Source organism: Lithobates pipiens, unplaced genomic scaffold (genome assembly GCF_037356315.1).
Source record: "Lithobates pipiens isolate NorthernLeopardFrog02 unplaced genomic scaffold, aLitPip1_a1.2 Scaffold_13, whole genome shotgun sequence".
Classification (NCBI taxonomy): Eukaryota; Metazoa; Chordata; class Amphibia; order Anura; family Ranidae; genus Lithobates; species Lithobates pipiens.
In genome coordinates, this window is record NW_027507718.1 from 511,813,618 (window position 1) to 511,839,089 (window position 25,472).

Consider the following 25,472-nt stretch of genomic DNA (forward strand, 5'->3'; position numbering starts at 1 on the left):
TGCACTGATCAACAAACATTAAAAAAATTATTTAATTGTGGGAGAGGGAGGAGGCTGGTGAACATAAATGGTATTATAGGGTGAAGGTCTGCTTTAACACTAGAGCATCATTCATAGGCAACAACTATTACAAATTCAGATGCAACAAGTGAAGACCCGTCCATTAGGGGCGCAGGGACGCCGGCGCCGCCCCACTAATCCATGCGCCCATCCCCCAAATCTACATGCAGGGATGCGATTGACTTCAATGTGGGTTTTTCTTTTTTTAAGCATGTGATTAGAGTCTGAGGCTTCAATTGGCTTTAGAGAGGGTGGGCACAGGGTGCAGAGCCCATCTACTTGTGTGACATTAGAAAATTTATATTGCTAATGTCTTCCTGCTTCTCAATCAGGAAGTGGGTCCTGAGACCCGATTGGCCGGGAGTGTTAGGACTCTTCCGGGAGCACTACCCCGGATTCAGCAGTGTACACCAGCTCGTTCTCATCCCAGGACCTCTACCGCAGCATAAGGTAACGCCATGGATCGAGCGGGGGTGATGGTCGCACGAGTGGATTGCCGCCTATCGAGCGGCGGTTGGGTCCTCCTACCAGCCATCATCTGCCTGCATTGCATAGAGACCTATTGATGACATCCCTGGGTCTTAAAGTGGATGTAAACCCAAATTTATTTTTTATTTTTATGTCACAATGTAGAGTATAAGATTTCCTATCATTTGAGCCCAGTCTTGCCACAAAGAGTTAATCCAGCTCTGAGCAATCCTCTTATTGTTCAGTGAGATAAATCTTGACAAACAGAGAACAACTTTGTCAAATCCTCCCCCTTGCTGTGAGTGACAGGTGATTTATATATCTTGTGCACTAGCCTAAGAGACATGCATTATTTTTTAATTCCCTCCCACTCCTTTCTTCTGCTGCTCTGCCAGGATTGGATGTTGCATACCTCAGCATAATTGGGCATGCTGAAGTTATGTGGTTACTTTCCTGTCTTTTCACTGGATGTTAGAGATCATAGCAGAAGTTCAGTGTAAGAAATACACAGGAGAAAATGCATGTTGACAAGGGGAGTGTAGAGGTGGGCGGGGAGTCTACTGACATCACGACTCCACCCACCGATCTCCAGACAACAGACCCACCCACAGAATCTGCAGTTTTTTGGGTCTCATAGCAGACAGAGGGGAGACATTTGATAGGTAAAGATACATGCAGGAGGCATGCATATCCTTCCAGATAACCCTATGGCAGTAGTTTAAAAAGGTTTACATCCACTTTAAATAAAGTATATCCAATTGTTCAGGGGCGGACTGATCATTGGGCCACTCGGGCACTGCCCAAGAGCCCCCGAGCCACTAGGGGGCCCCATCAGGGTTGCCAGCCTCAGTAAAACCCGGGATAGTATGTCAAAATCTGTGTTTTTTTTTGCATCTGTCTCTGAAATGTCCCTTACCGACATCCCTTTGGTCGGAAAATCCTGAGATTATAGCTGCCCCACCTCTCCAGTACCTTCTCAGCCAATAGAAACATGTCTGTGTATACTGTGTGTACATGTATGTGTATACTATGTGATTGTATACTGTGTGTGTGTGTGTATACTGTGTGTACATGTATGTGTATACTGTGTGATTGTATACTGTGTGTGTGTGTGTATACTGTGTGTACATGTATGTGTATACTGTGTGATTGTATACTGTGTGTGTGTGTATACTGTGTGGCCCCATAATCTCCTATTGCCCGGAGGCCCCATAATCTCCTATTGCCCAGGGGCCCCATAATCTCCTATTGCCCGAAGGCCCCATAATCTCCTATTGCCCAGGGGCCCCATAATCTCCTATTGCCCGGGGGCCCCATGAGTTGTCAGTCCACCCCTGCAACTGTTGGTCAGCAAGTCTCATGCACCTTTGGTTGATGTCCCACCACTGCCCTCATGCAAATAAACTACACTGGAGCTGCCACTTAATGTGAAAGTAAAATGTAAACATATTTAAATGAAAAAATAGTGTCACTAAAATCACAAAATTAAAGTAAAACAAATGTTAAAACAATTTCAATAACACCAAGTGATAGTGAAAATAAACAAATGACATAAACTACAAATTTGAAAAGCAAAAAAGGTGAAAAAGAAGTTTCAATTAAAGTCCTTAAAGGTGATGAATTCCAAGTGATTAAACCGGTGACAAATATTCTATGATTAATACTGAAAATAAACTTCCTTTCACCACACCCTATGTGACAGTGATTCCGCTCCCTCTAAGAAACTCACTCACCAAATTTAAATGCCTTGCATTCTCATGCTCGGCATCAACACTTTTAAACCCACCAGGGGTAACGGTACTTCCGATATCCGACCGTGCTCAACAGAAGAGGACTGCTCCACATGTGAATGAAAAAAGTGCTTCCAATAGTCTAATAACATAAAAACCATCTATTGTAAAAAATAAAAAAAAATTTTCAATCATTAAACTCACATCAATTCAATCACAAAAAAGCATCAAAGGCAAACTCAGGTTAGCGAACTGTAGCAGTGTATTGCAGTCATGGCGGACACACGATGCAGCCTCTATATCCAATCCCATGAATAAGTCTTGATGACGAAACATGTCGGGGCGTGGTTGTACGGCAACCATCTGTGACGCATGACGCTTCACAGTGTGACGTATCGATAGTGACGCGATAGTGACGCGGAAGTCAGATATAGTGGCTGCATCATGTGTCCACAGTGACCACAATACACCACTACATTTCGCTAACAGTTTACCTTTGATGCTTTTTTGTGATTGAGTTGTCACTGTAATAATGTCACTGGTCCCCAAAAAGTGTCACTTGGGGTCAGATTTGTCCGCCTCAATGTAGCAGTTTTGCTAAAAATTGCAAATCCCCGCCATTACTAGTAAAAACAATAAAAAATATATAAAAGTCCATAAATCTTTCCCAAAGTTTGTAGACGCTATAAGTTTTGCGCAAACCAATCAATATACACTTACTGCAATTTTTTACCAAAAATATGTAGAATACATATTGGCCTAAACTGATGAATAAATAGTTTTTTTACTATTTTTTTTTTCTTTGGATATTTATTATTGCAGAAAGTAAAAAAATATTGTTTTGTTTTTAATAATGTTTTTTTTCAAAATGTCTAGGTGTTTTAACCACTTAAGCCCCGGACCATTTTGCTGGCCAAAGACCAGAGCATTTTTTGCGATTCGGCACTGCGTCTCTTTAACTGACAATTGCGCGGTCGTGCGACGTGGCTCCCAAACAAAATTGGCACCCTTTTTTTCCACAAATAGAGCTTTCTTTTGGTGGTATTTGATCATCTCTGCGGTTTTTATTTTTTGCGCTATAAACAAAAAAAGAGCAACAATTTTGAAAAAAAACGCATTATTTTTTACATTTTGCTATAATAAATATCCCCAAAAAATATATAAAAAAAATGTTTTTGCCTCAGTTTAGGCCGATACGAATTCTTCTGCATATTTTTGGTTTGCGCAAAAGTTATAGCGTCTACAAAATAGGGGATAGTTTTATGGCATTTTTATTAATAATTTTTTTTTTTTACTAGTAATGTCGGCGATCAACTATTTTTTTTATGATGACTGCGACATTATGGCGGACACATCGGCCATTTTTGACACATTTTTGGAATCATTGTCATTTATACAGCAATCAGTGCTATACAAATGCACTGATTCCTGTGTAAATGACACTGGCAGTGAAGGGGTTAACCGCTAGGTGGCAGTGTAGGGGTTAAGTATGTCCTGGGGAGCGATTCTAACTGTGGGGGGGCGTGGCTACATGTGGCACATCACTGATCTCTGCTCCAATCACAGGGAGCTATGATCAGTGACAGTGTCACTAGGCAGAACGGGGAGATGCTTGTTTACATTAGAATCTCCCCGTTCTGGGGCGTGGCCTGGAGCGGCATGAGATAGGACGCATGTGAGCTGAGCTCCGCCGGCCACATATCCTGAATACCTATCCTGAGACACAGATTGCCTTTTTTTCCTCCGTTTTGACCGCACCGCTGACCGGACAATCGTGGGGCACATGTCGCCGACGAAGCGGAACAGTGCAGCGGCCGCCAGACTGTCACAATACAGGCATGAAGGACCAGGCCCCGCAGACCAAGATGGCGCCGCCATGCAGGGGGAGGAGGACGCGCGGAGCGCAGACACGAACAGGCTCCTCGATGCTATTACGGCCTGCCAGGAAGCGGTAACGAACTGCCAGACTAACCTCACAGCCAGGATTGAGGAGGTAAAGGTAGATATATCGCTGGTTCGGCAAGACTTTCAGAAGCTTAGAGAGAGGGTCACTGAAGCTGAAACCCGCCTGAGTAATGTAGAGGACTCCCTCCCCCCCCTTCAGATCTCCTCAGAGGCCATGCAGCACCAAGTGCATCAACTCCTTCAGAAACAGGATGACATTGAGAACAGGATTCGCAGATGTAACCTGCGTTTCATAGGCCTGCCAGAGGGGGTGGAGGGCAGAGACCCCCCGACTTATTTGGAAAAGCTGCTTGTGGATACCTATGGCAGGGACTCATTCTCCCCCATGTTTGCGGTGGAACGCGCGCATAGGTTGTCAGGCAAGCCTCCCCGCACTTTTATTGCCAAATTCCTGAATTTTAGGGACAGAGACACCATCCTTCGACTTAGCAGGGAAAAGGGGAATATTCCTTTTGAAAACAAAACCGTGGCAGTTTTCCCTGATTTATCCTCTGAAGTTCAGAAAAAACGCAAAAGTTTTATGGAAGTGAAAAGACACATGCGCATCAAGAATATAAAGTATGCCATGTTATTTCCTGCTCGTCTGCGTGTGGAAGGCACGGACCGGGCCCACTTCTTTGAGGATCCTGAAACAGTGCTGTCGTGGCTTGAGCGTCGGGATGCTGGCAGATGAGTATATGTGCAAGGATGAAAATGCCTTTTCTTTTTCCACTTACGCACTTCTTACTGTATCTGTTCCCTGGATTGGGGCTGTGTTTATGCACCTTTCTACTGACCATGCTATGGCCTGTTAGTTCTTCCTATTAGGCGCACTACTTCCAGACCTAAAATGTTGTGCTGCTGACTGTCTCCGTTTTGCTTCATGTGACTTAACATTCTCATTGGAGTGCACGCATGGCTGGAGTGGGCCTGTTGTGACGGGGCACCTGTCCGCCTAGACCCACCTTGCAATGGACCGTACTGCTACCCGAGAGATTGTGGGCAGGTTTCCCCACCCTGTATGTGCTGAAACTCCTTACTCTGGCCTGGCGTCTTCTGCAAGATGGCACTGGACACGTGTTATCTCACTGTGTGCTACAGCTACCCTTACCGGTGCCTGTGTTGAAACTTTACCTTCGGTTGTTTTGCTACTTATTATGGAAATGTATACTTTTTTGTGCGCCCTCCTGGCCGGCGGAGGGGACCAGATAACCAACAAGCTCACTCTGCTCTGTGAGCGCAGTCCTATAGTGTCATATAATACAGCGAAGTTTCGCCCGAAGTTTCACTATGTGCCTCTCGGATTGGAACAACCGGCATAACGCCTTGTTTTTTTCTCCTCCTGTCTCTATGGGTGATTCCCGGTTGCGGGGTTGTTCCTTTCCGAGTTGGACATTGTTTATGCCCTGTTGGCAGTTTGGGGTTAATGCCCGCACTAATTGGGGCCAGTGCAGGGCGGGGAGGGGGGATGTATGGTTTTTCTGGGGTACACAGGTTTATTTTGAGTTTTATTATGACTGTTTTCTATGGTACAATGTATGTCTGGTAGGAGGGGCGGGGCCTCCCTTTATTTGGGGGGGGGCAGGTAATGCTTGCTCTGTTTTTGTGGGTTGATCTGTCTCCTGGAATCTCATCATCGATTGATAAGCACCCATGGCCACACTGAAATTCCTTACATGGAACGTGAGGGGATTGGGGGACCCTATTAAGCGGTCAGCGGTTTTTGGACAGCTCAAAAAGATGAAAGCAGATGTGGTGGCCTTAGTGGAAACACATGCTGAGGGTCCTATGCTCAGGGCGCTTCGGCGTCCTTGGATAGGCTGGGGGTATCACTCTGTTCACTCTACCCATTCCAGAGGTGTCTCCCTCCTGATAGCTAAACACACACACTTTGAACTCCAGGATTCGGTCATCGACCCCTTGGGTAGATTTGTATTTCTTAAGGCAAAACTGTATGGGGATATGTTTCTTATAATGGCTTTTTATGTGCCCCCACCATTCCAGTTTGGAGTGCTGTCTGAGGGATTTAATTATATGGCTCTTCATCCTGCCGCCTCCGTGGTGTGGCTGGGGGACTTTAATAATGTGTTAGACAGGTCCCTAGATAGGATGGCGGGCCCCTCTCGGGCTGCCCCGAGCCCCTCCCTGACCAGGTTTGCCAGACTTCTCCGCGATTTCCACTTGATGGACTCATGGCGAACTAGGCATCCGACTCAACGCGTTTTCACATGTTTCTCTGCTACTCATCACTCTATGTCCCGCATTGACCTTATACTCTTCTCCACGTCCCTCCTCCCTAGACTTGCTGACGTGGGCCTATGCCCCAGATCGCTCTCTGACCACTGTCCCTACTGGGCGACGCTCTCCCTACGGCACACTCACCCCCTAACGTCTTGGCGCCTTAATCCTTTCTGGCTAACTCTCCTCCCTGACGATGGGGACCTTGAATCGGGATGGCGGGCTTTTTTTGAGACTAACGAGGGTTCGGCCAGACCGTATGTAGTTTGGGAAGCTTTTAAACTTCATGCTAGACTGACCTTGCAGACCCAAATTAACCGGGTAAAGCGAACTTCTGCTGCTAAGATAGCTGAGGCGACACATACCCTACAGACACTGGAACAGGATTTTGTACGTGACCCCCTCGGCAGAAAAGGCGGATAGTATTAGACTTTGTTCTAGAACACTTGACTTATTGCTTTATGAAAAGTCCAAACAGAAGTTGTTCTTTCTCAGGCAGAGGTCGTTTGAGCATGGTGAGCGAGCGGGGAAACTATTGGCTTATTTAGTTCATGGTGAAGAGAGACCTCCTGTGGTGATCTCCCTCCGCTCGCCACAGGGTGTACTCGAGACGGATCCAATACGGGTCACGCAGATGTTTCGTGACTTTTTCACCTCTCTGTACACCTCTGCTGCCTCGGCTGACCCCTCCCTGATGGAATCTTTCTTGAATGGATTGCAGTTCCCCCAATTGACCGAGGCACAGGTCTCTGAGCTGGAGGCACCCCTGACTAGGGATGAAATAGTTTCGGCAATTGCTACATTCCCACAATCTAAGGCCCCGGGCTCAGATGGCTTGCCGATAGAATTTTACTCTACTTTCATAGAATTACTGGCCCCTAGGCTTCTAGCAATCTACGAGTCCATATTTCAGAATGCCGAACTCCTGACATCTATGACGGAGGCGACTATTGTGTTAATTCCTAAACCTGGAAAGGACCCGCACCTCCCGGAATCTTATCGCCCTATCTCCCTCTTGCAGGTTGATGTTAAGATACTCGCTAAGATTCTGGCTATCCGACTCAATAAAGTAATTCTCTCGCTGATCCATGTGGATCAAGCGGGATTCATGCCCGGTAGAAACACGTCGTTTAACCTCCGTAGATTGTTTATCAATCTCCAGACCCCCCATGATGATCCCGGTTCTAGGATAATAGTCGCCTTGGACACCGCCAAGGCTTTTGATTCTGTTGAGTGGAGATACCTATGGGATTGCTTGGCTCGGTTTGGTATAGGGCCTAAGTTTATTAGGTGGATCCAACTACTTTATCAAAATCCGGTGGCCAAGGTCTTGGCGAATGGCTGGCCCTCGGAGCAGTTTCCCCTGTCTAGAGGGACTAGGCAGGGGTGTCCCTTGTCGCCCTTGCTGTATGCTATGGCAGCGGAACCACTGGCTATCGCAATGCGTGCACATGTAGGCATTGTGGGTTTGGGTAGGGGCGGGATGGTGGAGAAGATTAGCACTTATGCTGATGATACCCTACTGTACCTGAATGATTCGACTCAATCACTCCTCCTTGCTTTGACACTGATAGAAGACTTCGGTAAGTTTTCCGGTCTTAAAATTAACTGGGACAAGTCACAGATTTTGCCCCTGGACAGTTTCCCGCCCCCTAGGGACAGTGCTGTGCTGCCTTTGCAGAGGGTGGATACGTTTAAATACCTCGGCGTCCTGACTTCCAGATCCCCGTCAGATTATATTAAACTTAACATAACTCCTTTGATTGACCTGATTAAACAAAAAACGCAGCTTTGGGCGCGCCTTCCCTTGGGGGTTATGGGGCGTACAAATCTGATTAAGATGATTCTCCTTCCTAAAATTTTGTATGTGCTATGGCACTCCCCCGTCTACCTGGTTCTTAAACATTTTAAGGTGATAGAGGCCCTCTTGAAACCCTTTGTGTGGGGTAACAGTAGACACAAACTAGCATGGCAAAAGTTGTGCCTACCCACTGACCTAGCAGGATTGGCAATGCCGGACTTTAATGTCTATTATATAGCTTCTCAGTTGTCGCAAATGTTCCAAATTGATAAAACGGATAAAGACAGGTTTTTGCGCTTTTTGTGCCCGTCCTGGATCGGGCCTACCTCAGACCCGATGGTGGCGATAGTTGGGGGACCAGGGGGGGGAGGTGGGAGGGAGTCTGCCACATCTCTTCTTTACCATTACAGGAGGGTGTGGCGCATTGCCTCTCTTAAGTTGAGCCTTCCATCCCTGCATGAGTACACCCCCATATGGCATAATTGGTGCCTCCCAGAATTCAGACGGATTGTGGATAGCGGATCATGGTGCGGGAAGGGCATATTTTATATGTCTCACATGCTTACTGATGGCAAGCTGAAATCCTTCTCTGCTTTACAGGCAGAATATGGGCTCCCGAATCACTTTTATTACAGATATCTACAGATTCAACACGCCTACCGTGCCCAATTCCCCACAGGTGACCCATCTGTACCCCCCAATCCTCTGATGGCGGCAGTTAAAAACCCAGATCCCAAAAAATTAATTTCACAGTTTTATGCAATGCTATCACTTCCTTCCATGACTGTAGCTGCCTTCTCACTTAAAAATAGGTGGGTGGGGGAGTTGGGGCCTATTACTGATGATGAATGGAGTGATGCGCTGGATACCTGTAAACTAGCATCGCCCAAACTCTCTGACCGGTTAACTCAAGTTTTTATTACGCATAAAGCGTATCTCACGCCACTCACGGTCTCCAGGTACAGGCGCGCGTGCCCTGGCACCTGCCCTATGTGTGCGTGTGCGTCTGGTACCTTTTTTCATCTTCTCTGGGAGTGTCCTAAGATTCAGGCGTACTGGTCCCAGGTGGTGAGGTTTCTCCATGATACGATGGGTTCCCCAGCCGTACTTCAGCCGAAGCTGTGCCTGTTGGGTATTTTCCCGGACATGGCTTTGAATAAATACACTAAAATATTTTTACATGAAACCCTGTTTTCTGCTCGAAAAATGATTGCTAGAGTCTGGATGAGACCTGACCCTCCAACGATTTCTCAATGGCTTGGGGACATTAATGGTGTCTTGCCTTTTAAGAAGCTTATATACCTCCACAGGGGATGCCCTTCCAAATATGAGAAGATATGGGACAGGTGGTTTAAAAACCCTGCTACATGTATAACTTAATCTACCCCCTGCGGAGTACTTTTTGCTACTATTGATAGGACTTAGCAGGAGAGTTGGGTATGGGCAGATGGGGACGGGAAGGGGAGGGGTGGGTGGATTTCTGGGGGAGATGATCTGGATCCGGTAACCATTTAATACCATGTACTGACTTGCAGATCTATGTGAAACGTGTACATTCATTGTATGTGACGATTGCACCTGTGAATATCATGTGATTTGTTGGAGACCGCATTTGGTTTTTTCTGTATGTACCGTACCTCGTTTATTTTTTCAATAAAAAGAACTCATGTTTAAAAAAAAAAGAATCTCCCCGTTCTTCCTCTCCGGGAGACGATCGTGGGTATCCCCACGGCAATCGAGTCCACAGGACCCGCAACCCGACGCATATTGGCGTGAGGCGGCCGGAAAGTGGTTAAATAAGCCTTGCAGGAGCTAAATGTCTTTTTTGCATGTGTGCGCTGTAATATTTTGTTCTGTTGTATGGTCTTATGGCAGCACCATCTATAATGCATCTTTTAGGGTCTGCCCCCCAAATATCTTGTTTGTCTACTGTATGGATTCTGAGCAATTCCTTTTGGGTGGAGCACCCCACTCCCTCATTAAGTACCTCTCATTAGTGACCACCTGTGTCATGGTGGAGACCTCAAGTTCTCCCATATAGAGGAGTGTATGGCTCCCATGGTTCAGAGAAGCAGGATCTCCCAGTCTATGGATAGTGTAGGACCCACTAATCATGGGGTACTTTGTCCCAGTAAGTGGGCTTAAGCACCATATAGCAATATGGTGTGACCAAATCCCCATATTTTTTGATAATGTTTTTTGAAAATGTCTCGGTGTTTTAAATAAGCCTTGCTGGAGGTAAATGTCTTTTTTGCATGTCTGCACTGTAAGGCCGCGTACACACGCGGGGACTGTTCGCCCAACTTTGTCCGCTGAACAGTGTTTCGGCGGACAGTCCGCTCGTGTGTGGGCGTTCAGCGGACAGTTTCAGTGAACAGTCCGCTGAACAAGGTTTTTCGGAATTTCCGAAAAACTGTCCGCTGAAACTTTGTTTCAGCGAACAGTCCCCTCGTGTGTAGGCTTGTTCGTCAAACTAAGTTCCGCGCATGCTCAGAAAGGATTCACACGCCGAAAGTTATAATGCAGTGTATAGGACGTCGTATTTTTCGTCCCGTCGTACGTGCCGTTCACGTCATCGCGCACGGTTTCAGCAAACTGTTCGTTCGTCGTGTGTGGCCATGTCCGTCCATGCTAATTTTGAGCGGACTGTTTGCCGAAACTGTTTGACGGACAAAGTTGGGCGAACAGTCCGCGCGTGTGTACGCGGCCTTATACTTTGTTCTGTTGTATGGTCTTATGGCTGCACCATCTTTATGCATCTTTTAGGGTGTGCCCCCCAAATATCCTGTTTGTATATAGCGCAATAAATAAAAACTGCAGAGGTGATCAAATACCACCAAAAGAAAGCTCTATTTGTGGGGAAAAAAAAGAACATAAATTTTGTTTGGGTACAGCGTCGCACGACCGCGCAATTGTCAGTTATATTGACGCAGTGCCATATCGCAAAAAAAAAAAAAAAATGGCCTGGTCATTAAGGGGGTCAATCCTTCCAGGCTGAAGTGGTTAAAATGGTTGTAAATGTAAACCTTAGACATGAAATATGAACAAAGCATATCCCTCTATAGTGAGTACTTGTCTCAATTAAAAGCACCAAGTGTCATTTCTGTCTGCTACCTTGTTCCTCTGCCATCTGCATGAATCACGTCTGACAATTTTTCCTGACACCAATGAAAAATGGAGACAGGGGAGGGACCTCCAGTGGATTGACAGCCTCAGCTTTGTCCTGTGTACTGGTTAAGGAGGCGGCATGTCTCTTCCCTCCAATCAGCTCTCAGAGCTCTCCTAACTGAGCTCTGCAGATTGTAACTTCAGCTCTCCACCCTTTCTTTTTCAGCATGTTCAGACAAGCTCATAAATTCAGCACTTTGAACAGATGTAGGGAAAAGAGGACAGCAGATAAACAGATACAACTTATGTAGGAGGATTTGTTTAATCTCTGTGTATAACCTAAGGACCTTTCCCTGGGTATATGTAAGGGTTTACAACCACTTCAATATATGTCTCTTGGCTGAGACCTGTTTAAAGGCACATGCCACCATTATACTCACCTAGATAGTCATCAAAGGAAAACTTGTCATTGTCCCATATCTGTATCATGAGGTTTGGAGGGATTTTATTTTCAGTCTTATCCAAGCTCCAGAAGTGTTCCTGTAGAAGACAGATATGTGAATATTGTATGTGAACCTTACCTGTTGACATAAAGTTGCCCCATCCCCCCTGTCCACACAGGAACTATTTGGCTATAAAATCCTTGCCGGAATACAGAATTGTATATTGTGCAAAATCATTACATCAGAATTTAGTAGAGATATATTCTTCAACCAGTAGATGGCAGTGTTTATATGTTTTTAGTTGCATCTATGGTATGCTCTATTTCTTTTCTGTATAATAAAGTTTCCTGTTTTCTGTCATGCAGTTTATTAAAAAAAAAAAGAAAGCCTTTAAAATTACAGTAATACCTTGGATTACAAGCATAATTGGTTCCAGAAGAATGCTTGGAATCCAAAGCACTCATATATCAAAGCGAGTTTCCCTATAGGAAATAATGGAAACTTAGATAATCCGTTCCACAGCCACTGCTTGTCTATGCAGTACCGCACGTGGCCAGAGGTGTGGGGGCGCTGGAGACACTTGGAAACACTTGGAGATGCTCGGAGACCACTCAGAGATGCTCGCAGACACTCGGGAACTGAGTGTCTCCGAGCGTCACTGGACCTCTGGCCAAATGTGCTACTGCACACCCCAGCAACTTAAACCCTGCTTGTCTTGCGAGAGAGCGATTTAAAAAAAAAAAAAAAATTGCTTGTATTGCGAAATTCTCGTAAACTGCTTTACTCGAAATCCGCGGTTCCACTGTAGTTTAAGTTTGATGTCAAATTTCGATTTAGTTTTAGTCATAGTCTTTTTACTAAAATGTAATTTTAGTTTTAGTCGTCTGAATTGTTTTAGTTTTGGTCGTATTTTAGTTGACTAAAATAGTGTTAGTTTTGTCAACAAAATGAACACCGCTTCCTACCACTGTCTGTCGTACGGTACTTCCACACCAGTATTTTATCATTGGTATCTACAGAATAGATTTGTTCTTGTGCTTGAATATTCCAAAACAAACCATCCATACAGAGGGGCCACAACAGATCTGCTTTTCTATCCGTGAAAAATGAGAACCGTTAGATGGCTGCTGCCATCTTTGATCATGACTTGATCATGACTTTGATCATGAGGTGCATGTTCCTAAGCATAAAAGTCAATGACTGTTTTGTCTGCCGCACAACTTTTTAACATTGTGCAAATATTTTCTGTGTGAAATGTGACAGTTTGGCCAGAAGCGGATGCCAGGGTTGGCTGCTGACACACAGCCGGTTAGTACTCTCAGACAGCGCGTCTTTACTAACGATCGCACTTTTTCGGCTGCTCTTACCTTTGCGGAGACTGAGCAGACCTGCTCGGCGGGGAGATAGTCAAATGGGAAGACAAACCTCCAGTTGAAGTTGCCTTCACCACCCATAGACCTGTAGTGAACGTCTGTTTTTTGCCTATGTTCTTCGTGGCCGATCATCCAGCTGAGGGAAGAAAGAGGCAAGATGGTTAGCTAGGGAGGAAATCTTTTTTTTAAAACGGGTAGCACCCACATGGGGCATATGTGTATGAAACACTGCCTGGCTTTATAAAAAAACAGTATAAACCTGTATATAAGGTGACAGTGTGTGTCTTGTCATATAGCGGAGGAGGAAGCGGCGCTGGATCAGTAATCTGTATATAAGATGACAGTGTGTGTCTTGTCATATAGCGGAGGAGGAAGCGGCGCTGGATCAGTAATCTGTATATAAGGTGACAGTGTGTGTCTTGTCAGATAGCGGAGGAGGAAGCGGCGCTTGATCAGTAATCTGTATATAAGATGACAGTGTGTGTCTTGTCATATAGCGGAGGAAGAAGCAGTGCTGGATCAGTGATCTGTATATAAGATGACAGTGTGTGTCTTGTCAGATAGTTGAGGAGGAAGCGGTGCTGGATCAGTAATCTGTATATAAGGTGACAGTGTGCGTCTTGTCAGATAGCGGAGGAGGAAGCAGCGCTGGACCAGTAATCTGTATATAAGATGACAGTGTGTGTCTTGTCAGATAGCGGAGGAGGAAGCGGTGCTGGATCAGTAATCTGTATATAAGATGACAGTGTGTGTCTTGTCATATAGCGGAGGAGGAAGAGGTGCTGGATCAGTAATCTGTATATAAGATGACAGTGTGTGTCTTGTCAGATAGCGGAGGAGGAAGCGGCGCTGGATCAGTAATCTGTATATAAGGTGACAGTGTGTGTCTTGTCAGATAGCGGAGGAGGAAGCGGCGCTGGATCAGTAATCTGTATATAAGATGACGGTGTGTGTCTTGTCAGATAGCGGAGGAAGAAGCAGTGCTGGATCAGTAATCTGTATATAAGGTGACAGTGTGTGTCTTGTCAGATAGCGGAGGAGGAAGCGGCGCTGGATCAGTAATCTGTATATAAGGTGACAGTGTGCGTCTTGTCAGATAGCGGAGGAGGAAGCCGTGCTGGATCAGTAATCTGTATATAAGGTGACAGTGTGTGTCTTGTCAGATAGTGGAGGAGGAAGCGGCGCTGGATCAGTAATCTGTATATAAGGTGACAGTGTGCGTCTTGTCAGATAGCGGAGGAGGAAGCCGTGCTGGATCAGTAATCTGTATATAAGATGACAGTGTGTGTCTTGTCAGATAGCGGAGGAGGAAGCAGCGCTGGATCAGTAATCTGTATATAAGATGACAGTGTGTGTCTTGTCAGATAGTGGAGGAGGAAGCGGTGCTGGATCAGTAATCTGTATATAAGATGACAGTGTGTGTCTTGTCAGATAGCGGAGGAGGAAGCGGTGCTGGATCAGTAATCTGTATATAAGATGACAGTGTGTGTCTTGTCAGATAGCGGAGGAGGAAGCGGTGCTGGATCAGTAATCTGTATATAAGATGACAGTGTGTGTCTTGTCAGATAGCGGAGGAGGAAGCGGCGCTGGATCAGTAATCTGTATATAAGATGACAGTGTGTGTCTTGTCAGATAGCGGAGGAGGAAGCGGTGCTGGATCAGTAATCTGTATATAAGGTGACAGTGTGTGTCTTGTCAGATAGCGGAGGAGGAAGCGGCACTGGATCAGTGATCTGTATATAAGAGGTTCTGGAGGAGAAGTACTTCCGGACTCTTCTGATAATAATGGAGAGGGGTGTGTGGATTGGGTGGTGAGTGACATGTAATATATTGTACAAGGCTGGTTGTACATAGAGCTGTAGATTGCACACATCTCTGCTATTATATGAGATCTGTAGTATGGAGACCACTTACCTCTTCACATAAATATCGCTCATTTTCTCCCCTGTGATGCTGACATCATCTAGGATGACGTCCCGGGTGTTCCAAATTATGCAGCGCAACAAAAACCTGGAGGAGAGACAAGAATTAAACACATAAATGTTATGATTGCATTCACATCTGTGTGTTGCAGTGCACTGCTGTGCTGCTTCGGGAAAGTCACTGATTACATCTCTGGGTTGGCCTAGTGCTTGTCTGTACATAGCCAGAGCAGACAGCAAAGCGGGGGGAGGGACCCAGCAGGCTCCACCCACTACAGGCTGCCTGCAGAAAATGACAGGAGGGGGTGGAGACAAGACCAGCCATCCTGCACAAGGAGAGAGAGCAGAGCTGTGGGAGGGACCCAGCAGGCTCCACCCACTACAGGCTGCCTGCAGAAAACGACAGGAGGGGGGCGGAGACAAGACCAGCCATCCTGCACAAAGAGTGGGCACAGAGCTGTGGGAGGAACCCAGCAGGCTCCACCCACTACAGGCTGCCTGCAGAAAACTACAGGAGGGGGTGGAGACAAGACCAGCCATCCTGCACAAGGAGAGAGATCAGCGGTGAGAGGTCTTTATTACAGGAAGTCTCACACTGGATTACTGCACAGATCTGGAAGAAATACACAGAGCAAACCAGTCTGGAGGACTAAGCAGGCTGTCCCAATAGGGACACAAAGATGTCAAAACCTGACAGAGCTTCTAACCCATTCCCAATTTGTAAGGCTAAAACAAATTTCTGTAAAGTAGCATGGCCACAGTGAAAGCATACATTTACGGGTTTAATGAATATCACCGACTAAATGTATTTTTAGTGTGCAGATTGGAAGACCTCAGTGTGACCAATCAGATTCCAGATCTCAGGCAAGAGATCATTTGCAATTGATGTCAACAGGAAATTGCAGTGACCACATCATCGCTACTTTAGTCACCAATCAGATGTGAGATGACTTGGGTCACATGACACATGAGATAAGCTGGAATCTCCCTGCCCCCACACAACCCGCAGGCGTGTTATAGAGGATCAGATCATAAATCTCACCTTTTTGCTTTTCTTGGTGTGATGTTAAACGGCGGCCCAGGAGATCCCAGAAGCTTGGGGAACACGTCTACCCACATCTGCAGCTTGCCCTGGAATCAAAAAGTACAGGCTGTGAGGACAGAGTGGCTGAAGAGATACAGTATCTCACAAAAGTAAGTACACCCCTCTCATTTCTGTAAATATTTTATTCTATCTTTTCATGTGACAACACTGGAGAAATGACACTTTGCTACAATGTACAGTAGTGAGTGTACAGCTTGTATAACAGTGTACATTTGCTCTCCAGTCAAAACAACTCAACACACAGCCATTAATGTCTAAACCGCTGGCAACAAAAGTGAGTACACCCCTAAGTGAAAATGTCCAAATTGGGTCCAAACTGTCAATATTTTGTGTGGCCACCATTATTTTCCAGCACTGTCTTAACCCTCTTGGGCATGGAGGTCACCAGAGCTTCACAGGTTGCCACTGGAGTCCTCTTCCCCTCCTCCATGATGACATCACAGAGCTGGTGGATGTTATAGACCTTGCGCTCCTCCACCTTCCATTTGAAAAAGCCCCACAGATGCTCAATAGGGTTTAGGTCTGGAGACATGCTTGGCCAGTCCATCACCTTTACCCTCAGCTTCTTTAGCAAGGCAGTGGTCATCTTGGAGGTGTGTTTGGGGTTGTTATCATGTTGGAATACTGGCCTGCGGTCCAGTCTCCGAAAGGGAGGGGATCATGTTCTGCTTCAGTAGGTCACAGTACATGTTGGCATTCAAGGCTTGTGGTGTGTGTTACCTACATGACATACACTGACCATTACGTTCACCTACCTGACATACACAGACAATTACACTCACCTACATTAAATACACTGACCTACCTGAAATACACTGACCATTACACTCACCTACCTGAAATACACTGACCATTACACTCACCTACCTGAAATACACTGACCATTACACTCACCTACCTGACATACACTGACCATTACACTCACCTACCTGACCTACACAGACAATTACACTCACCTACCTGACATACACTGACCTACCTGATATACATTCACCTACCTGACATACACTGACCATTACACTCACCTACCTTACATACACTCACCTACCCACACTAACCTACCTGACATACACTGACCCACACTGACATGATACACTGACCACCAGACTTCAGGTGACGTGACCACCTCCTGCAGCTCAGCCGTAGTGTGCAGCACCCGTAGAGTGGACAGCAGGGAGCCAGAGCCACGGGACACACGACAGGAGAGGAGAATCGCCTGCCCGAGCACTGCTTCGGGATCTTCTCACAGTGGCGTGATGGCCACACTGTAATTCCCACCTTCTGGAGCCTGCAGCGCCTATGATGAACGTCACATGTCGCGCAGTCCCCACATTGGACCAGTGAGACGTCCATCATAGGTGCTGCAGGCTCCAGAAGGCGGGACCTGCTATGCCACTCGGCCACGCTTGGGTCAGATCAGTCCCCGCTCAGTGGCGGTGCACGGGGTCGGGACTAATAACAAAACTGTGCATGCCCAAGACCCGGGGCTTTTTGGGGACCTACTCGGGCCCCCCCCCCCCGCCGACACCACTGGCGCCGCCAATTCTAATTTCTTGCCCTCCTGAGTCCTGTCCCTGAGCTACTTAGTTACTATATTAATAATAAAATAAGAAATATGTTTTTTGCCTTGTTATCTACCTTAAATCACATTGCTAATTGCATATTGTACTTGTTTGTAGCCTAAATTCTGAAATTTGCAATTAAGACTGAAATTAAGTAACTTTTGGAAATGCCGCTATAAACGTGGATATGCAAGTAAATTCTGGATGTCGTGTCAGTGAATTTCAATCTGCTAGGTTGGCAACACTGGATACAACTTCTGTGTCTTATTAAAGAGTTAAGCTGCCTGTGGATTGTACCAAATCAGCAGGTGACCATATTGTCTGGACAGAGGTATGTCAATGCATAAAGTGACATTTAAAACAGAAGAGGTCATGAAAATTTAAAAAAAGAATGCTATTTGGATAAACAAGCCAAATAAAACACAAGACATGTAGATGAGTTGTACAATTTAAAAGGGGGCAATCATGTCTTATATCCAGTTTTATAATAAACTTAAAGCGGAGGTCCGCCCAAATTTTATTATTTTTTTTAAAGTCAGCAGCTACAAATACTGCAGCTGCTGACTTTTAAAATATGGACACTTACCTGTCCAGGGCACCTGCGATGTCGGCACCCGAAGCCGATCTGTCGCTCGGCTCTCGGGGGCTGCCGCCGCCATCTTCGGTAAGGGAGTCAGGAAGTGAAGCCTTGCGGCTTCACTTCCTGGTTCCCTACTGCACATGCGTATGGACCCTGCTGTCTCTGGGACCCGTGTGTTTCCCAGCAGACAGCGGGGGGGAAGAGGTGTAGACTCCCGTGGGAGTCTATGTCCGGACGTGGGTATCTGCACCCCCCTCCCGCCTGAAAGGTGCCAAATGTGACACCGGAGGGGGGGGGGGGGGTTCCAAAAAGCGGAAGTTCCATTTTTGTGTGAACCTCCGCTTTAATTCCAAGAGGTAGTCACTGGAGGAGAGACCTCACTGCTGGCATGCCTGCCAGCTGTCATATTCACTGAGCTGCACGTGCACAGCTCAGCGAACATTTATTGCTCTGATCAGTCCCCGATCCACGCCACAGTGATGTGACTCCCGTGCCCGGGAGTGGCGTCATGGTGGTCTGGCTTATCAAGTGGCTGAAGGCACAGGGACCCGGAAGGAAGACCGGGAGAAGATGAAAGCGCCGCGCTGGAGGACAACACTTGACAAGTAAGTCTGCCATAATGTACTAATATGCTGTGCATACTAATACATTATAGCATTTAACCACTTAAGGACCGAACCTCTTTCTGAGATTTGTTGTTTACAAGTTAAAAACAGTTTTTTTGCTAGAAAATTACTAAGGACCCCCAAACATTATAATTTTTTTTCTAACACCCTAGAGAATAAAATGGAGGTCATTGCAATACAAAAATAAGACAACAGTAAAGTTAGCCCAATTTTTTTTGCTTCAAACTTGCGCCCGCTCGTGGATTGGCAACAAACTTTTACCCTTAAAAATCTCCATAGGCGACACTTGAAAACATTCTACAGGTTGCATGTTTTGAGTTACAGAGGAGGTCTGGGGCTAGAATTATTGCTCTCACTCTAATGATCGTGGCGATACCTCACATGTGTGGTTTGAACACAGTTTTCATATGCGGGCGCTACTCACTCCAGCTCGTCGGGACGGGGCGCGTTTAACATTTTTATTTTTTCTTATTTATTTTACCTTTTTTTAAATTTTTACACTGTTTTTAAAAAAAAAACAATTGTGTCACTTTAATTCCTATTACAAGGAACGTAAACATCCCTTGTAATAGAAAAAAGCATGTCAGAACCTCTTAAATATGAGATCTGGGGTCAAAAAGACCTCATATCTCATATTTATATTAAATGCAAAAAAATAAATTGCCATTTAAAAAAAAGAAAAAAAAAATGCCCTTTAAGAGCTATGGGCGGAAGTGACGTTTTGACATCACTTCTGCCCTGCAGTGATATGGAGACGGGTGGGGGCCATCTTCCCCTCACTCGTCTCCATACTCAGGCAGGGGACAGATGCAACGGTAAGGGCACCGGAGGGGGGGGGCCCCTCTCCCGCCGCCGATAAAAGTGATCTTGTGGCGAATCCGCCACAGGGACCACCTATATCTTAAACCGGACCGCTCATAGAAGATGATGATGATGAAGATACCAGGGTTATGGCAGCTAGCTAACAACCATATCCTCCTTCAAAGTACCAACGTATAAGGATGGTGGGCGGTCTGGAAGTGGTTAAAAAAAAAATTAATAGCGGACTTTACTTCTGCTTTAAGGTGCTTTGTGTCACACCACAATGCATGAGTGTTGCCTTTGAGGCAGTGCATTGAGGTAGTGTTGTGCTATAGTGCGTATAATACAGATTTCTTACCTGTTCTATGTCCGGCTGCATGGGACTATAGAGCGATCGCGTTTCAACGTGTTCATGGACCAGGCCCTGTTTGCGCAGGACGTGCAGAGCCAGACGCTCCTCAGGAGGTCCCAGGTGTGGATTGGAGAATTTACTGTCATCTGTCAGGGAGAGGAAATGTGAAAATGTGGAATATATTCCAAGCCACTCACAACAGTCTCTGCACCAGAGGAGCTTACACTCTAATATCCCCCCCATGGTGGGTCACTATCATTATAAGTTTATGTAGTTCTGACATATTCCATAGTGCTGTACAGAGACAACTAAGACATTTACATCGATCTCTGCACCAGAAGAGCTTACACTCTAATGCCCCCACTACAGTTAGAAACATCTGCTGAATGTTTTAAATTATCTAACTCATTGGTACTCTCAGTGGTTATCAACCCTGTCCTCAGGGCCCACTAACAGGCCAGGTTTGCAGGATAATTGAAATATACCACGGGTGATATTATTTGCTGCTCCGTGATTGCAGTATTCTGGTTTGCATCTCCCCAAGGTAATACATAAAACCTGGCCTGTTAGTGGGCCCTGAGGACAGGGTTGATGACCAATGCTCTATGTCAGTGATGGTGAACCTTGGCACCCCAGATGTTTTGGAACTACATTTCCCATGATGCTACTGCACTCTTCAGTGTGGATGAGCATCATGGGAAATGTAGTTCCAAAACATCTGGAGTGCCAAGGTTCACCATCACTGCTCTATGTGAATCATAAAGGAACATTTATAATGAAGACTGAGTATCTGGGTTTTTGCTTCAGCCTGATCATGACAGGTCCTCCTTATAAAGCTAAGACTGTATTTTTAGAAGTACCCTATCTTTACAAGCACATGAACTTTAATGGCATCCCAGTCTTAGTCCGTAGGGTTCAATATTGAGTTGGCCCCCCCTTTGCAGCTATAACAGCTTCAACTCTTCTGGGAAGGCCATCCACAAGGTTTAGGAGTGTGTCTATGGGAATGTTTGACCATTCTTCCAGAAGCACATTTGTGAGGTCAGGCACTAATGTGGACGTAAGAGGCCTCCACACTAATTCATACCAATGGTGTTCTATCGGGTAGAGGTCAGGACTCTGTGACACTGATGCTCAGTCATGTTGGAACATGAAGGGGCCATCCCCAAACTGTTCCCACAAAGTTGAGAGCATGAAATCATCCAAAATGTCTTGGTATGCTGACGCCTTAAGAGGTCCCTTCACTGGAACTAAGAGGCCAAGCCCAACCCCTGAAAAACAACCCCAAACCATAATCCCCCCTCCACCACAAAGACAGGTCCATAAAGACATGGATGAGCGAGTTCAGGGTGGAAGAACTTGACTGGCCTGCACAGAGTCCTGACCTCAACCTGATAGAACACCTTTGGGATGAATTAGAGTGGAGACTGCGAGCCAGGCCTTCTTGTCCAACATCAGTGCCTGACCTCACAAATGCGCTTCTGGAAGAATGGTCAAACATTCCCATAGACACTCCTAAACATTGTGGACAGCCTTCTCATTAGAGTTGAAGCTGTTATAGCTGCAGAGGGTGGGCCAACTCAATATTGAACCCTACAGACTAAGACTGGGATGCCATTAAAGATCATGTGCATGTAAAAGCAGGCATCCCAATACTTTTGACAATATAGTGTATGTAGAGGTGTGTATTCAGCAGCTCACCGAGATCAGACAGACTGTACTCCTGACGACGGAAGATGATCTTGTTGTTTTTGTAGACGGGGAGTTTGAAGTTACGCTTCTTGGCCAATAGTTTAAGAAGCTGAGACGGTCGTAACTGGTCCCTCCACTTGTTCGGTCCTGATCTGAGAGGAGAGAAGCAAGAAGTTACTCATGTATAGGAAGGACAATGTACCACCGAAACCAGGGATATGCAATTAGCGGACCTCCAGCTGTTGCAGAACTTCAATTCCCATGAGGCATAGCGAGACTCTGAGAGCCACAAGCATGACACCCAGAGGCAGAGCATGATGGGATTTGTAGTTTTGCAACAGCTGGAGGTCCACTAAGTGCATATCTCTGACCTAAACCCAATATTTTAACATTTGCAACCAGGCTGCTAATCCTGCTTTAGGAGTTTCATTTTGACTTTCCTAACTTTTGTACTAAGCCTGTTCTCTTGCCAATGAGCATGTCCTTATTAGTCACCTATGCCCTCGCATTGACGGGTAAGTTGGCACTGGAACTGGTGGCGTTCCAGAAAACTTTACTTATAAAAGCTTAGAGGGGCTCCTAGGTTCACTTTATATAAAGCATGAGTTGCTCTAACATACCGTATCTGTTTTTGAATGGAATCTACGGATCTAAATCGGTCTTGATTTTGTCATAGAATGGCAACCGACCAAATGCAAAATGGGCTTCCCCTAGGACTGGAAGTCTAAGCTAATCGTGGTCTTTACCAGAAACCCCGACAGGGAGGTTCGAGTTTTGCCTCTAGTTGATTTGTTCATGTTTGCCTCACTAGTAATGTGAAAACCCAAGTAGACTCACAAATCAAATAGTAAAAAGCAAATCCATAAACACGCAGGAGGCATTCAGGCAGTCATAACCCAGGAATAAGTAAAAATAAAAAGATGATCTGAGCACCTTGCAGATTATGCAGACTACGTCATCACTTGTCTAATACGGGTATGCAACGGGTTTTTAAGTTTCAAAAATGTAATTTTTATTTTCCTGGGGCAACGTTTTCATTTTTCCCACACATGTTAAAATCAGAGTTTTTTGCTGGAAATTACTCCAGAGAATAAAATGGTGGTTGAGCAGCTATTTACCAAATTCACATTTTCAGGAATAAATAAATGTAAGTGAATTTTTTTCACATTCAAAAAAATAAACACCTACCTTTTATTAAGAAATCGAATGCAATGTACAGTACACAGACAGCATACAGCGGGGTTATGCAATTAGCGGACCTCCAGCTGTTGCAGAACTACAAGTGCCATGAGGCATAGCAAGACTCTGACAGCCACAAGCATTACACCCAGAGGCATGATGGGACTTGTAGTTTTGCAACAGCTGGAGGTCCGCTAATTGCATATCCCCGGCATACAGATCTGTACAACAATATCATAGAAGCCAATTATGCATGTTATATAAACTGCTAAATACCTTTTCTCATCAGCAGTATTTAGCAGTCTTGTGACTTCTATCAGTGTCTGGTTAAAGCTTGTAGGAGGAGTTTTCATTCTCCACTGACTGTCCTATGAGGCTGCATGACCTATGACCCTCTGTCTGGACAGTGCTGATTGGCCCTGTGCTGATCCCATGCACCCCCCCCCCCCCAAAAAAAAACAACCTCTAACAATACACACCAAACTGAGCATTTGCTTCCAAGGCTCTGTTCTAATAGCAGATGAATTGGGGACAGTAATAGAAGGGGAAGATCAGAGAAAACAGGATCAGAAGCCTTTGTACACAATGTGGAGTATTAACCCCTTAGGTTCCACAGTATAACCCAGTGTTTCACAACTCCAGTCCTCAAGGCGTCCCAACAGGTCATGTTTTCGTGCTTTCCATTACTTTGCACATGTGATTTGATCAGTTTCAGCGCCTTAGTAATTACCACGGCCAATTAGTCTGAGGAAAATCCTGAAAACATGACCTGTTAGGGCGCCTTGAGGACCGGAGTTGAGAAACACTACATTCTTTACTGCAGACAGACTAATTTTACTGTTGTGGGGTTAGTAACACTTTAAAGCGGAGGTCCACCCTAAAATGGACCTCCGCTCATCGGAATCCCCCCCCCCCTCCGGCACCACAATTGGCACCTTTCAGGGGGGAGGGGGGTGCAGTTACCTGGATAATCCAGGTAACTGCACCCACTTCCGGGATAGCTGTCTGCGGAAAGGGGCATAGATTACGCCCCTTTCCGCAAGTGCCCGCCCCTTTGCGCAAGTGCCCCGCTGCCTGCTGGGAAACACACAGTTCCCAGAGGCAGCGGGGACCGTCCAGATTGCGCCGCACGGCTCGCGCATGCGCAGTAGGGAACCGGGAAATGAAGCTGAAAGGCTCCATTTCCTGATTCCCATACCCAAGATGGCGGCGGCAGCACCTGAGTGTCGATCAAGAGATCGGCTTCGGGTGCCGACATCGCGGGCGCGCTGGACAGGTAAGTGTCACCATTTTAAAAGTCAGCAGCTGCAGTATTTGTAGCTGCTGACTTTAAAAAAAAAAAAAAAACGCGGAGTCCCGGCGGACTCCCGCTTTAAGTAAAATTTAGTGCAAACATACACCGTGTTATACCCAATATTTGGTAAAATATAAAAGATGATGTTGCATCAAGTAAATAGATATCAGATATATGAAGCTTTAATATCACACACGCATATAAAATCCTAAAAAAAAAACATGACATAGATTTGTCCAGCAACTCTGCAGCAGGATTGTAAACCAATCCCTGGGACTGAAGATCCAGTTGACTTGGAAGAGTCCACAGAGCATCTACCAGGAAATTGATCAAATTAGAAAACCAAATGCGTCTGGGCCAATCCTAAGCTTTGAGGATCACTGGAATGTCCTTCATTCAGTGGTGCTGCACAGTGGTGTAGTGGATAGCACTCTCGCCTAGCAGTAAAAAGTGTCACTGGTTCAAATCCCAACCTCAACACTACCTGCCTGGAATTTGCATGTTCTCCCTGTGCCTGCGTGGGTTTCGTCCAGGTACTCCGGTTTCCTCCCACACTCCAAAGACATGCAGGTAGGTTAATTGGCTTCTGTCCAAAATTGGCCCTAGTATATGAATGGGGACCTTGGATTGTGGGCTGCTTAAGGGTAGGGACTGATGTGAGTGTGCAATGTACAGGGATAGGGACAATTGTAGACACTCACTCAGGTTGGACTGGTGTCTTTATGTAACTATTTTGATTGGAGCAGACAAGGAGGTAATTTCAGGGGAGGAAACATGTATCTCAGATTGTGCTGACATGCTGATCCCATGGAGCACCAAATGCTTCTGCTAGAGGATCTCTGCAACTGAAGAGGAACCTGTCCAGTTTGCTGTTAAAGCTGGAGGCCAGGAGATCCACATCTGGCATATCCCACTTGTCACTGTCACCATTTTAAAAGTCAGCAGCTGCAGTATTTGTAGCTGCTGACTTTAAAAAAAAAAAAAAAACGCGGAGTCCCGGCGGACTCCCGCTTTAAGTAAAATTTAGTGCAAACATACACCGTGTTATACCCAATATTTGGTAAAATATAAAAGATGATGTTGCATCAAGTAAATAGATATCAGATATATGAAGCTTTAATATCACACACGCATATAAAATCCTAAAAAAAAAACATGACATAGATTTGTCCATAGGAAATTCTTTAAAAGCAT

The 25,472-nt window shown here is 45.7% G+C and overlaps 1 protein-coding gene across 7 annotated transcripts in view; it reads right to left on the minus strand.

Moving 5' to 3' along the window:
- The window catches only part of DYSF (dysferlin), a 378,584-nt gene that overhangs the window by 11,508 nt on the left and 341,604 nt on the right, over positions 1–25,472 (minus strand). For all 7 annotated transcript variants that reach the window (XM_077478068.1, XM_077478062.1, XM_077478063.1 and 4 more), the window contains 6 exons: positions 21,815–21,957; positions 20,120–20,259; positions 16,130–16,218; positions 15,080–15,175; positions 13,160–13,301; positions 11,790–11,889 (listed from right to left, as the gene is read on the minus strand). In XM_077478068.1, the coding sequence (XP_077334194.1) occupies positions 11,790–11,889; positions 13,160–13,301; positions 15,080–15,175; positions 16,130–16,218; positions 20,120–20,259; positions 21,815–21,957 (710 nt within the window). The remainder of the gene's footprint in view (positions 1–11,789; positions 11,890–13,159; positions 13,302–15,079; positions 15,176–16,129; positions 16,219–20,119; positions 20,260–21,814; positions 21,958–25,472) is intronic.